The 12,527-nt window shown below is 45.4% G+C and overlaps 1 protein-coding gene across 1 annotated transcript in view; it reads right to left on the bottom strand.

Moving 5' to 3' along the window:
• LOC115097632 (fibrillin-2-like) overlaps nucleotides 1-12,527 on the bottom strand; it is a 421,199-nt gene that overhangs the window by 300,086 nt on the left and 108,586 nt on the right. Inside the window, 1 exon segment of the mRNA XM_029613571.1 lies at nucleotides 719-916. Within this exon segment, the coding sequence (XP_029469431.1) occupies nucleotides 719-916 (198 nt within the window).

The following is a 12,527-nucleotide window of genomic DNA, read 5'->3' as shown; positions in this document are numbered from 1 at the left end:
ATTCTGCCTCCTCAGAACGGAAGGCAAAAGCAGGACGGCCAGGGATTTACTACCCCTGGGCTCTTGACAGATTATTTACTTATTAAAGCATTTCCAGGCCGCTCTGGGTCCATAGTTCTGGCCAACTTCCAGTCAAGCGATCCATAGTTAAAAAAAACAAAAAACAGACATACACTGACAAATAAATAAACCTAAAATCAGGGGGCTAAACACAGAAATAACATATGTATGTGTATATGTAAAAATTTATATTAATGTTTCCTTTGTTAACTAAGCTGATTCATTGTATTCGACTAAGGAATTTTTTCCTGCTTTTTCTGTTTCACTGTAAACCGGCATGATTTGCATTTAATGCAAGAATGTCGGTATATAAAAGTTAAAAAAAATAAATAAATAAAGCGGAAATACAGCAATTCATTGATAAGCTTGCCTAAATAAACAAGCGTCCAGCTTCTGCTCGAAAGGTTCATCTCAGCCTCTCAAGAGGATTGCTCCATAATAAAAGGACAAACCACAGTAAATATAAGTGGTCTCTGGGTTACGCCAAATGTAGGGAGTGGGCCTGAGGGGACATCATTCATATTTTTTTTTTAAATGTACATTCCGCCGTTCAGGCACTTCAAAGCGGGTTACGCTCAGGTACTGTCAGCAGAACCGATGCAACATTTTGCTACCGAGTTCCCCAGGAACCCCCCCCCCCAAGACCCCCGTTCCTTACCTTGGCAGGCTCCCGTGCGGACGTTAGGAATGAACCCACGGCGGCAAGGGTGAGGCTGGGCGGGGCACATCTCGCAGGGGTGCCCCCAGGCACGGCCGATGGTGGCGCAGCACAGGGTCTTGGTGCACACGATGCCGCTCAGCTGGCCCTGGCACATCTGATTGCTCACCTGGGTGAAGCAGGGGCCGGTGCGATAATCTACGGAGAGGAAACAGCGGATGTCACCAGAAGAAGCGGGCACTCCGATGAAAGGGGGGGGCGGGAAAGGCGGGTCACGTCCCAGCACTGTCCCTCGCTGTCGAACAGCGAGCGGGATCCCGTTATTAACTGCACCGGCTGCAGCGCTGGCAGTGCGCGTGGAGGCGTGCAAGTAGACACTCGGATGTCAAGGTAAGGAGATGCTAGAATGGGCGAGACGAGTCGTGCTGGTACAATAGATGAGGGGAGTTCCCTAGCCCAAAGATTTTGCAGTCATGAGATACAAGGCAGAGGGAAGACGCAGACATGGCGAGCAGGGAGTTCAGAGAGGGCGGTGAGCTTTTACGGAGGGCAGTGGGATACTCTTGCCAACAACGGGCCTTCAAGCAGGACCTGAAAACAGAGAGAAGGGAAGGCCCGGCACACTGCGAGGAGGAGTGAGAACGAGAGGGAGCAGGTGGCAAAGACTGAGAAAGAGCTGAGGAGAGACATCTGTGCTGAAGGAAGAGGGGGGTGTACGGCGATGGGGCGAGGGGCGAGAACTACCTATGGGCTATATTATATTCTTGTTACTGTGGAACCAGGAGTACTGAAGCAAAGTCTGGTATTAATAATCACGTATGAGAACTGAAGTATTATTGTTTTATTCCAAAATATAAAAGTGGCTTACAAAATGTGGTAATACAATACTATTGGATATCCCCCCTTTGGGGTGTATTATGTGCTTGTGGTACTGGCAGTACTAAAGCAGAATGTGGTAACACAATACTATTGGATATCCCCCCTTTGGGGTGTATTATGTGCTTGTGGTACTGGCAGTACTAAAGCAGAATGTGGTAATATAATACTATTGGATATCCTCCCTTTGGGGTGTATTATGTGCTTGTGGTATTGGCAGTACTAAAGCAGAATGTGGTAACACAATACTATTGGATATCCCCCCTTTGGGGTGTGTTATGTGCTTGTGGTATTGGCAGTACTAAAGCAGAATGTGGTAACACAATACTATTGGATATCCTCCCTTTGGGGTGTGTTATGTGCTTGTGGTACTGGCAGTACTAAAGCAGAATGTGGTAATATAATACTATTGGATATCCTCCCTTTGGGGTGTATTATGTGCTTGTGGTATTGGCAGTACTAAAGCAGAATGTGGTAATATAATACTATTGGATATCCTCCCTTTGGGGTGTATTATGTGCTTGTGGTATTGGCAGTACTAAAGCAGAATGTGGTAATATAATACTATTGGATATCCTCCCCTTGGGGTGTATTATGTGCTTGTGGTACTGGCAGTACTAAAGCAGAATGTGGTAATATAATACTATTGGATATCCTCCCTTTGGGGTGTATTATGTGCTTGTGGTTCTGGCAGTACTAAAGCAGAATGTGGTTATCCCCCCTTTGGGGTATATTATGTGCTTGTGGTACTGGCAGTACTAAAGCAGAATGTGGTAATATAATATTATTGGATATCCCCCCTTTGGGGTGTATTATGTGCTTGTGGTACTGGCAGTACTAAAGCAGAATGTGGTAATATAATATTATTGGATATCCCCCCTTTGGGGTGTGTTATGTGCTTGTGGTACTGGCAGTACTAAAGCAGAATGTGGTAATATAATATTACTGGATATCCCCCCTTTGGTGAGTATTATGTGCTTGTGGTACTGGCAGTACTAAAGCAGAATGTGGTAATATAATATTATTGGATATCCCTCCTTTGGTGAGTATTATGTGCTTGTGGTACTGGCAGTACTAAAGCAGAATGTGGTAATATAATATTATTGGATATCCCCCCTTTGGGGTGTGTTATCTGCTTGTGGTACTGGCAGTACTAAAGCAAAATGTGGTAATATAATATTATTGGATATCCCCCCTTTGGGGTGTATTATGTGCTTGTGGTACTGGCAGTACTAAAGCAGAATGTGGTAATATAATATTACTGGATATCCCCCCTTTGGGGTGTATTATGTGCTTGTGGTACTGGCAGTACTAAAGCAGAATGTGGTAATATAATATTATTGGATATCCCTCCTTTGGTGAGTATTATGTGCTTGTGGTACTGGCAGTACTAAAGCAGAATGTGGTAATATAATATTATTGGATATCCCCCCTTTGGGGTGTATTATGTGCTTGTGGTACTGGCAGTACTAAAGCAGAATGTGGTAATATAATATTATTGGATATCCCCCCTTTGGGGTGTGTTATGTGCTTGTGGGACTGGCAGTACTAAAGCAGAATGTGGTAATATAATATTACTGGATATCCCCCCTTTGGTGAGTATTATGTGCTTGTGGTACTGGCAGTACTAAAGCAGAATGTGGTAATATAATATTACTGGATATCCCTCCTTTGGTGAGTATTATGTGCTTGTGGTACTGGCAGTACTAAAGCAGAATGTGGTAATATAATATTACTGGATATCCCCCCTTTGTTGAGTATTATGTGCTTGTGGTACTGGCAGTACTAAAGCAGAATGTGGTAATATAATATTATTGGATATCCCCCCTTTGGTGAGTATTATGTGCTTGTGGTACTGGCAGTACTAAAGCAGAATGTGGTAATATAATATTATTGGATATCCCCCCTTTGGTGAGTATTATGTGCTTGTGGTATTGGCAGTACTAAAGCAGAATGTGGTAATATAATACTATTGGATATCCCCACTTTGGGGTGTATTATGCGCTTGTGGTACTGGCAGTACTAAAGCAGAATGTGGTAATACAATACTATTGGATATCCCCCCTTTGGGGTGTATTATGTGCTTGTGGTATTGGCAGTACTAAAGCAGAATGTGGTAAGATAATATTATTGGATATCCCCCCTTTGGGGTGTATTATGTGCTTGTGGTACTGGCAGTACTAAAGCAGAATGTGGTAATATAATACTATTGGATATCCCCCCTTTGGGGTGTATTATGTGCTTGTGGTACTGGCAGTACTAAAGCAGAATGTGGTAACACAATACTATTGGATATCCCCCCTTTGGGGTGTATTATGTGCTTGTGGTACTGGCAGTACTAAAGCAGAATGTAATATAATACTATTGGATATCCCCCCTTTGGGGTGTATTATGCACTTGTGGTACTGGCAGTACTAAAGCAGAATGTGGTAATATAATATTATTGGATATCCCCCCTTTGGGGTGTATTATGCGCTTGTGGTACTGGCAGTACTAAAGCAGAATGTGGTAATATAATATTATTGGATATTCCCCCTTTGGGGTGTATTATGTGCTTGTGGTACTGGCAGTACTAAAGCAGAATGTGGTAATATAATACTATTGGATATCCCCCCTTTGGGGTGTATTATGTGCTTGTGGTACTGGCAGTACTAAAGCAGAATGTGGTAATATAATATTATTGGATATCCCCCCTTTGGGGTGTATTATGTGCTTGTGGTACTGGCAGTACTAAAGCAGAATGTGGTAATATAATACTATTGGATATCCCCACTTTGGGGTGTATTATGTGCTTGTGGTACTGGCAGTACTAAAGCAGAATGTGGTAATACAATACTATTGGATATCCCCCCTTTGGGGTGTATTATGTGCTTGTGGTATTGGCAGTACTAAAGCAGAATGTGGTAATATAATATTATTGGATATCCCCCCTTTGGGGTGTATTATGTGCTTGTGGTACTGGCAGTACTAAAGCAGAATGTGGTAATATAATACTATTGGATATCCCCCCTTTGGGGTGTATTATGCGCTTGTGGTACTGGCAGTACTAAAGCAGAATGTGGTAATATAATATTATTGGATATCCCCCCTTTGGGGTGTATTATGTGCTTGTGGTACTGGCAGTACTAAAGCAGAATGTGGTAATATAATATTATTGGATATTCCCCCTTTGGGGTGTATTATGTGCTTGTGGTACTGGCAGTACTAAAGCAGAATGTGGTATTATAATACTATTGGATATCCCCCCTTTGGGGTGTATTATGTGCTTGTGGTACTGGCAGTACTAAAGCAGAATGTGGTAATATAATACTATTGGATATCCCCCCTTTGGGGTGTATTATGTGCTTGTAGTATTGGCAGTACTAAAGCAGAATGTGGTAATATAATACTATTGGATATCCCCCCTTTGGGGTGTATTATGCGCTTGTGGTACTGGCAGTACTAAAGCAGAATGTGGTAATATAATATTATTGGATATCCCCCCTTTGGGGTGTATTATGCGCTTGTGGTACTGGCAGTACTAAAGCAGAATGTGGTAATATAATATTATTGGATATTCCCCCTTTGGGGTGTATTATGCGCTTGTGGTACTGGCAGTACTAAAGCAGAATGTGGTATTATAATACTATTGGATATCCCCCCTTTGGGGTGTATTATGCGCTTGTGGTACTGGCAGTACTAAAGCAGAATGTGGTATTATAATACTATTGGATATCCCCCCTTTGGGGTGTATTATGCGCTTGTGGTACTGGCAGTACTAAAGCAGAATGTGGTAATATAATACTATTGGATATCCCCCCTTTGGGGTGTATTATGTGCTTGTAGTATTGGCAGTACTAAAGCAGAATGTGGTAATATAATACTATTGGATATCCCCCCTTTGGGGTGTATTATGTGCTTGTGGTACTGGCAGTACTAAAGCAGAATGTGGTAATATAATACTATTGGATATCCCCCCTTTGGGGTGTATTATGTGCTTGTGGTATTGGCAGTATTAAAGCAGAATGTGGTAATATAATACTATTGGATATCCCCCCTTTGGGGTGTATTATGTGCTTGTGGTACTGGCAGTACTAAAGCAGAATGTGGTAATATAATATTATTGGATATTCCCCCTTTGGGGTGTATTATGTGCTTGTGGTACTGGCAGTACTAAAGCAGAATGTGGTATTATAATACTATTGGATATCCCCCCTTTGGGGTGTATTATGTGCTTGTGGTACTGGCAGTACTAAAGCAGAATGTGGTAATATAATACTATTGGATATCCCCCCTTTGGGGTGTATTATGCGCTTGTAGTATTGGCAGTACTAAAGCAGAATGTGGTAATATAATACTATTGGATATCCCCCCTTTGGGGTGTATTATGCGCTTGTGGTACTGGCAGTACTAAAGCAGAATGTGGTAATATAATACTATTGGATATCCCCCCTTTGGGGTGTATTATGTGCTTGTGGTACTGGCAGTACTAAAGCAGAATGTGGTAATATAATACTATTGGATATCCCCCCTTTGGGGTGTATTATGTGCTTGTGGTACTGGCAGTACTAAAGCAGAATGTGGTAATATAATACTATTGGATATTCCCCCTTTGGGGTGTATTATGTGCTTGTGGTACTGGCAGTACTAAAGCAGAATGTGGTAATATAATATTATTGGATATCCCCCCTTTGGGGTGTATTATGCGCTTGTGGTACTGGCAGTACTAAAGCAGAATGTGGTAATATAATATTATTGGATATCCCCCCTTTGGGGTGTATTATGTGCTTGTGGTACTGGCAGTACTAAAGCAGAATGTGGTAATATAATATTATTGGATATTCCCCCTTTGGGGTGTATTATGTGCTTGTGGTACTGGCAGTACTAAAGCAGAATGTGGTATTATAATACTATTGGATATCCCCCCTTTGGGGTGTATTATGTGCTTGTGGTACTGGCAGTACTAAAGCAGAATGTGGTAATATAATACTATTGGATATCCCCCCTTTGGGGTGTATTATGTGCTTGTAGTATTGGCAGTACTAAAGCAGAATGTGGTAATATAATACTATTGGATATCCCCCCTTTGGGGTGTATTATGCGCTTGTGGTACTGGCAGTACTAAAGCAGAATGTGGTAATATAATACTATTGGATATCCCCCCTTTGGGGTGTATTATGTGCTTGTGGTACTGGCAGTACTAAAGCAGAATGTGGTAATATAATACTATTGGATATCCCCCCTTTGGGGTGTATTATGTGCTTGTGGTACTGGCAGTACTAAAGCAGAATGTGGTAATATAATACTATTGGATATTCCCCCTTTGGGGTGTATTATGTGCTTGTGGTACTGGCAGTACTAAAGCAGAATGTGGTAATATAATACTATTGGATATCCCCCCTTTGGGGTGTATTATGCGCTTGTGGTACTGGCAGTACTAAAGCAGAATGTGGTAATATAATACTATTGGATATCCCCCCTTTGGGGTGTATTATGCGCTTGTGGTACTGGCAGTACTAAAGCAGAATGTGGTAATATAATGTTATTGGATATCCCCCCTTTGGGGTGTATTATGCGCTTGTGGTACTGGCAGTACTAAAGCAGAATGTGGTAATATAATATTATTGGATATTCCCCCTTTGGGGTGTATTATGTGCTTGTGGTACTGGCAGTACTAAAGCAGAATGTGGTAATATAATACTATTGGATATCCCCCCTTTGGGGTGTATTATGTGCTTGTGGTACTGGCAGTACTAAAGCAGAATGTGGTAATATAATACTATTGGATATCGCCCCTTTGGGGTGTATTATGTGCTTGTGGTACTGGCAGTACTAAAGCAGAATGTGGTAATATAATACTATTGGATATCCCCCCTTTGGGGTGTATTATGTGCTTGTGGTACTGGCAGTACTAAAGCAGAATGTGGTAATATAATACTATTGGATATCCCCCCTTTGGGGTGTATTATGTGCTTGTAGTATTGGCAGTACTAAAGCAGAATGTGGTAATACAATCCTTTCAAAGTCTCACTGCATATTTTTTACTTCCATGCAGACAAAGCGCTGCTGTTGAGCTCTTCAGATGCTCTTCTGGCCTCTTGTTTACAGGAGACCGTGCTTTTACGGTTTAATCACATCATATTGTGTCCTCCGGTTCTGCTTTGCTTCCTCAGTCTGTATCTAGGTTTCAGCTCCACAGAGATTCACGTAAGAAGCGTACTCAGAGCCTGCGGTGGGTTGATATGTCTGTGTATGTATCTCTGGATGTGCATCTGCCTTTTCTATGGGAGTGTCCGTGTTTGTGTGCCTCTGCGTGTGCCTGCATTTCTGCACGTGTGTGATCTCGCAGGCGTGGATGGGGGAGGAGGGGGAGAAAGAAAGCCGAGAGCCCCAGCCAAGGACAGGGAATGAAATTAGGCGTTCTGAAGCAATTATCCTGCTTCAAATAATGGCATTTCAAGAAGGTATAATCAGGTTTAAAGTGCATGTGCATCCCATCCCTTCCTGTTCCCTCTGAAGATGCCTCCCTGTGCTGGGTGATTTGGCTGGGAGTGAGGGTGCAGGTGTTGCAGGACGGTAGGGGGGGAGGTGCGGGGAGTAGGGGACAGCCGGCCCGGGGGTGGCGATGAGGGCGCAGGTGTAGGTGTGTATGTGTGTTTTGGGGGGGGGAAGAGGTTACACAAAGCTGAGGCTCAGAACTGCAAAGGTTTTGGTTGAGGCGGGAGCCTCTCTCTCTGAAGAATGAGTGAACTTTGCTGGGGGAGGGTACGGAGCTCGCATCAGAGAACAGCACGGCTGGTCTTTTCCAGGCCCCTGCTCTCCCCGGGTGTACCTGACCTCGTTCTTCTTATGTCTCCGGGTGGCTTTCAGGAAAAAAAAAACCCAAAAGGGATGGAGTCGTTTCATAAGGCCAGACACAAGAAGGCATGAAAAAGAGAGGCACCCGCCCTAGGCAAACGGTGAAGATGTCGTATTGAAAGGAAAGAAACGGGGGTCCTGAGAAACTCTCTCAGCCTGTGTCTTTGCCTTGGGCTGGAGGAGATAACGGCCGTAAAATGCGGGTCTGCAGGGACTCCTGGCATCGCTGGCTGTGCCACTTCAGAACCGAACGCCCTCTCTGGATTTGCCGCTTGATCCAGTCCTGGTTCCCCCCCCCCCCCCCCACCCCCGCACTGCATGCAGGGAGATGCGGTTCCTGTTTGTCTTGGGGAAAAATCAGAACCGGGGGCATTTTTTTTTTTAATCCATAGGGCAAATGGAGCACTTACCCGGGACTCAAAGCCTTGGAAGGGGGCCCAGCTTGATCCTCCCCCCCCCAAAAAAATAAATAAAATGGTACAAAAATAAATAAAATTAAAAAAAAAAAGAAGAGAAGGCAAAACTCAGAAGATTATCTTCTTTAGGTCTTAACAAAGATGGGCTGAGTCCATGGTTTGTAAATTAGGCAAAACCTTTATAAGGTGAGGCGTGGGGAGGGGTCCATGCGAGTGAGCTCTGCCCAGGGACTCACAGAGGCTTAAAACTGCCCTGACTGGAACTGCACCTCCATGCATGTAACTGGGGAAAACCCAGGCAAGGCGGCAGTCGCGCTCTGTGCTTTTAATGGAGATTTATTTCCCCCCCAGGTGTACATAAGGCGGCTCTCCTCACCCTCTAGGAGCTACCAAAATAGAGCAAAACACCTGTCCACGCCTGCAGGACTGGGTATATCACACCATATCCATAGGAAGGAGGGCTCTTGATTATGGCGTAAGTGACCAGAGATGCCCCAGTCAGAACGGCAGTGGGGAGGTCTAGCAGAAGATCAGGCAGGAGGTGGAGAGAGAGAGAGAGATATAGACCTGGGGTTGAAAGCACCTCTCCCCCCAGTAATAACCGCATCCCTCCCACATGCAGCAGCCGGCCCTGGATGGGGGCCCGAGGACGGGTCTGGAAGTGATAAGATTCCCAGCGCAGCCTTACTACTGCACGCCCAGACTAAGAAGCTGATAAAACAGGCCCGAGCCTGACCTGTGCTCTGATTCCCTTCCCCGGAGGCAAATATTTCTCTCTTTTTTTTCCCTCCACGTCCTGGAAAGCCGGAGCCCAGAGCGCCGCGTGCAACCCACGTGCGGGATCAGAGGAGCAGTCCGAGAGCCTCGCAGAGAGCACGGAGATTTTACATCCTCTCGTCACAGAAATGGGGGGGGGGGGGGGGGTCTGTCTCTTCCGAGACAGCCCCAGCCCAAGCAGCTGCTCTGGGCCTGTCAGGGCAGGTACCAGCTCCAGCTTCAAACCACATGAGCCAAATTTAAAGCTCCCCAGATGGAGTCCCTGGGAAACGAGTAACTGCCCCTTTCCCTGGGTCGCCCTGGAAGAGTTGCTAAGAGTCTGGCTCTGCCGCTCTTGGAGGCGTCTCGTCACTAGAAGGCGGCAGCTCTGGGGTCGTGGGTGCTGGCAATCTGGCGGGCACGTGCATGCCTTTCCCGTCTGCGATACTGCGCAGCCTTCGTCAGGAATGAGAGGGTGACACAGCTAAAGGGAAGGCAAGGCACGGGGAGCAAGAGGGAGGGAACGTGGAGAGGGGAGGAAGAGAGAGAGGGAGAGAGGGGAGGAGGAGAGAGAGGGATGGAGGAGGGAGAAAGGGAGGGGAGGAGGCGAGAGAGGGAGAGAGGGGAGAGGAGGAGAGAGAGGGATGGAGAAGGAGGGAGAAAGGGAGGGGAGGAGGAGAGAGAGGGAGAGAGGGGAGGACTAGAGAGAGGGATGGAGAAGGAGGGAGAAAGGGAGGGGAGGAGGAGAGAGGGAGAGAGAGGGGAGGAGGAGAGAGAGGGGAGGACGAGAGAGAGGGATGGAGAAGGAGGGAGAAAGGGAGGGGGAAACGGACAGGGGAGGGGAAGAGAGATAAGAGGGCCAAAGAAGGTTGGAATGGGAAAAGGGGATAAGAGGAAGAGGGAGGGGAAGAGATGAGGAAAGACGGAGAAGGGATGGGGGATAGAGAGAGGAGAGAGCTAGGGGGAGAGACTGGGAAAGAGATGAGAGGGGGGGAAAGATGGAAGTGAGCGGAATGGGGAAAGAGAGAGGCACAGGGAAGGGGATGGTAAAATGAGGGAAAGAGGGGATCTGTGGGAAGAAGAGAGAAGGGAGCAAAACAAAAGCAGGGGACGAGAGATCAGGGAAAAGATGGAGGAAAGGGAGCTGGATGAGCGAGAGAAGGTAAACGTTGGGGGGGGGGAGGATAGGATTTGCCAAATTTCAACGGTGAGAATTGTGAAGGCCTGGAGGAGCTGGGAAAACGTTTTTGCTGCTTGTCCTTGCACATCTGCACACGGCTGTTCCTGTAACCCGCCCGTAAATACTCGCCACATATCAGCATCACCCAGACTTTCTAATAACTCCTCGCACGCTAAGAAAATTAAATACTCGCCACGTATCAGCGTCACCCAGACTTTCTAATAACTCCTCCTCACACGCTAAGAAAATTAAATACTCGCCACTTATCAGCGTCACCCAGACTTTCTAATAACTCCTCCTCGCACGCTAAGAAAATTAAATACTCGCCACGTATCAGCGTCACCCAGACTTTCTAATAACTCCTCGCACGCTAAGAAAATTAAATACTCGCCACGTATCAGCGTCACCCAGACTTTCTAATAACTCCTCGCACGCTAAGAAAATTAAATACTCGCCACGTATCAGCGTCACCCAGACTTTCTAATAACTCCTCGCACGCTAAGAAAATTAAATACTCGCCACGTATCAGCGTCACCCAGACTTTCTAATAACTCCTCCTCGCACGCTAAGAAAATTAAATACTCGCCACGTATCAGTGTCACCCAGACTTTCTAATAACTCCTCGCACGCTAAGAAAATTAAATACTCGCCACGTATCAGCGTCACCCAGACTTTCTAATAACTCCTCCTCGCACGCTAAGAAAATTAAATACTCGCCACGTATCAGCGTCACCCAGACTTTCTAATAACTCCTCGCACGCTAAGAAAATTAAATACTCGCCACGTATCAGCGTCACCCAGACTTTCTAATAACTCCTCGCACGCTAAGAAAATTAAATACTCGCCACGTATCAGCGTCACCCAGACTTTCTAATAACTCCTCGCACGCTAAGAAAATTAAATACTCGCCACGTATCAGCGTCACCAAGACTTTCTAATAACTCCTCCTCGCACGCTAAGAAAATTAAATACTCGCCACGTATCAGCGTCACCAAGACTTTCTAATAACTCCTCCTCGCACGCTAAGAAAATTAAATACTCGCCACGTATCAGCGTCACCAAGACTTTCTAATAACTCCTCCTCACACGCTAAGAAAATTAAATACTCGCCACGTATCAGCGTCACCCAGACTTTCTAATAACTCCTCCTCGCACGCTAAGAAAATTAAATACTCGCCACGTATCAGTGTCACCCAGACTTTCTAATAACTCCTCCTCGCACGCTAAGAAAATTAAATACTCGCCACGTATCAGTGTCACCCAGACTTTCTAATAACTCCTCCTCGCACGCTAAGAAAATTAAATACTCGCCACGTATCAGTGTCACCCAGACTTTCTAATAACTCCTCGCACGCTAAGAAAATTAAATACTCGCCACTTATCAGCGTCACCCTAGACTTTCTAATAACTCCTCCTCGCACGCTAAGAAAATTAAATACTCGCCACGTATCAGCGTCACCCAGACTTTCTAATAACTCCTCGCACGCTAAGAAAATTAAATACTCGCCACGTATCAGCGTCACCCAGACTTTCTAATAACTCCTCGCACGCTAAGAAAATTAAATACTCGCCACGTATCAGCGTCACCCAGACTTTCTAATAACTCCTCGCACGCTAAGAAAATTAAATACTCGCCACGCATCAGCGTCACCCAGACTTTCTAATAACTCCTCGCACGCTAAGAAAATTAAATACTCGCCACGCATCAGCGTCACCCAGACTTTCTAATAACTCCTCGCACGCT

This window comes from Rhinatrema bivittatum, chromosome 8, assembly GCF_901001135.1.
Source record: "Rhinatrema bivittatum chromosome 8, aRhiBiv1.1, whole genome shotgun sequence".
NCBI lineage: Eukaryota > Metazoa > Chordata > Amphibia > Gymnophiona > Rhinatrematidae > Rhinatrema > Rhinatrema bivittatum.
Note: the sequence above shows the minus strand (reverse complement) of the source record. Positions and strands in the feature narration are given on the sequence as shown.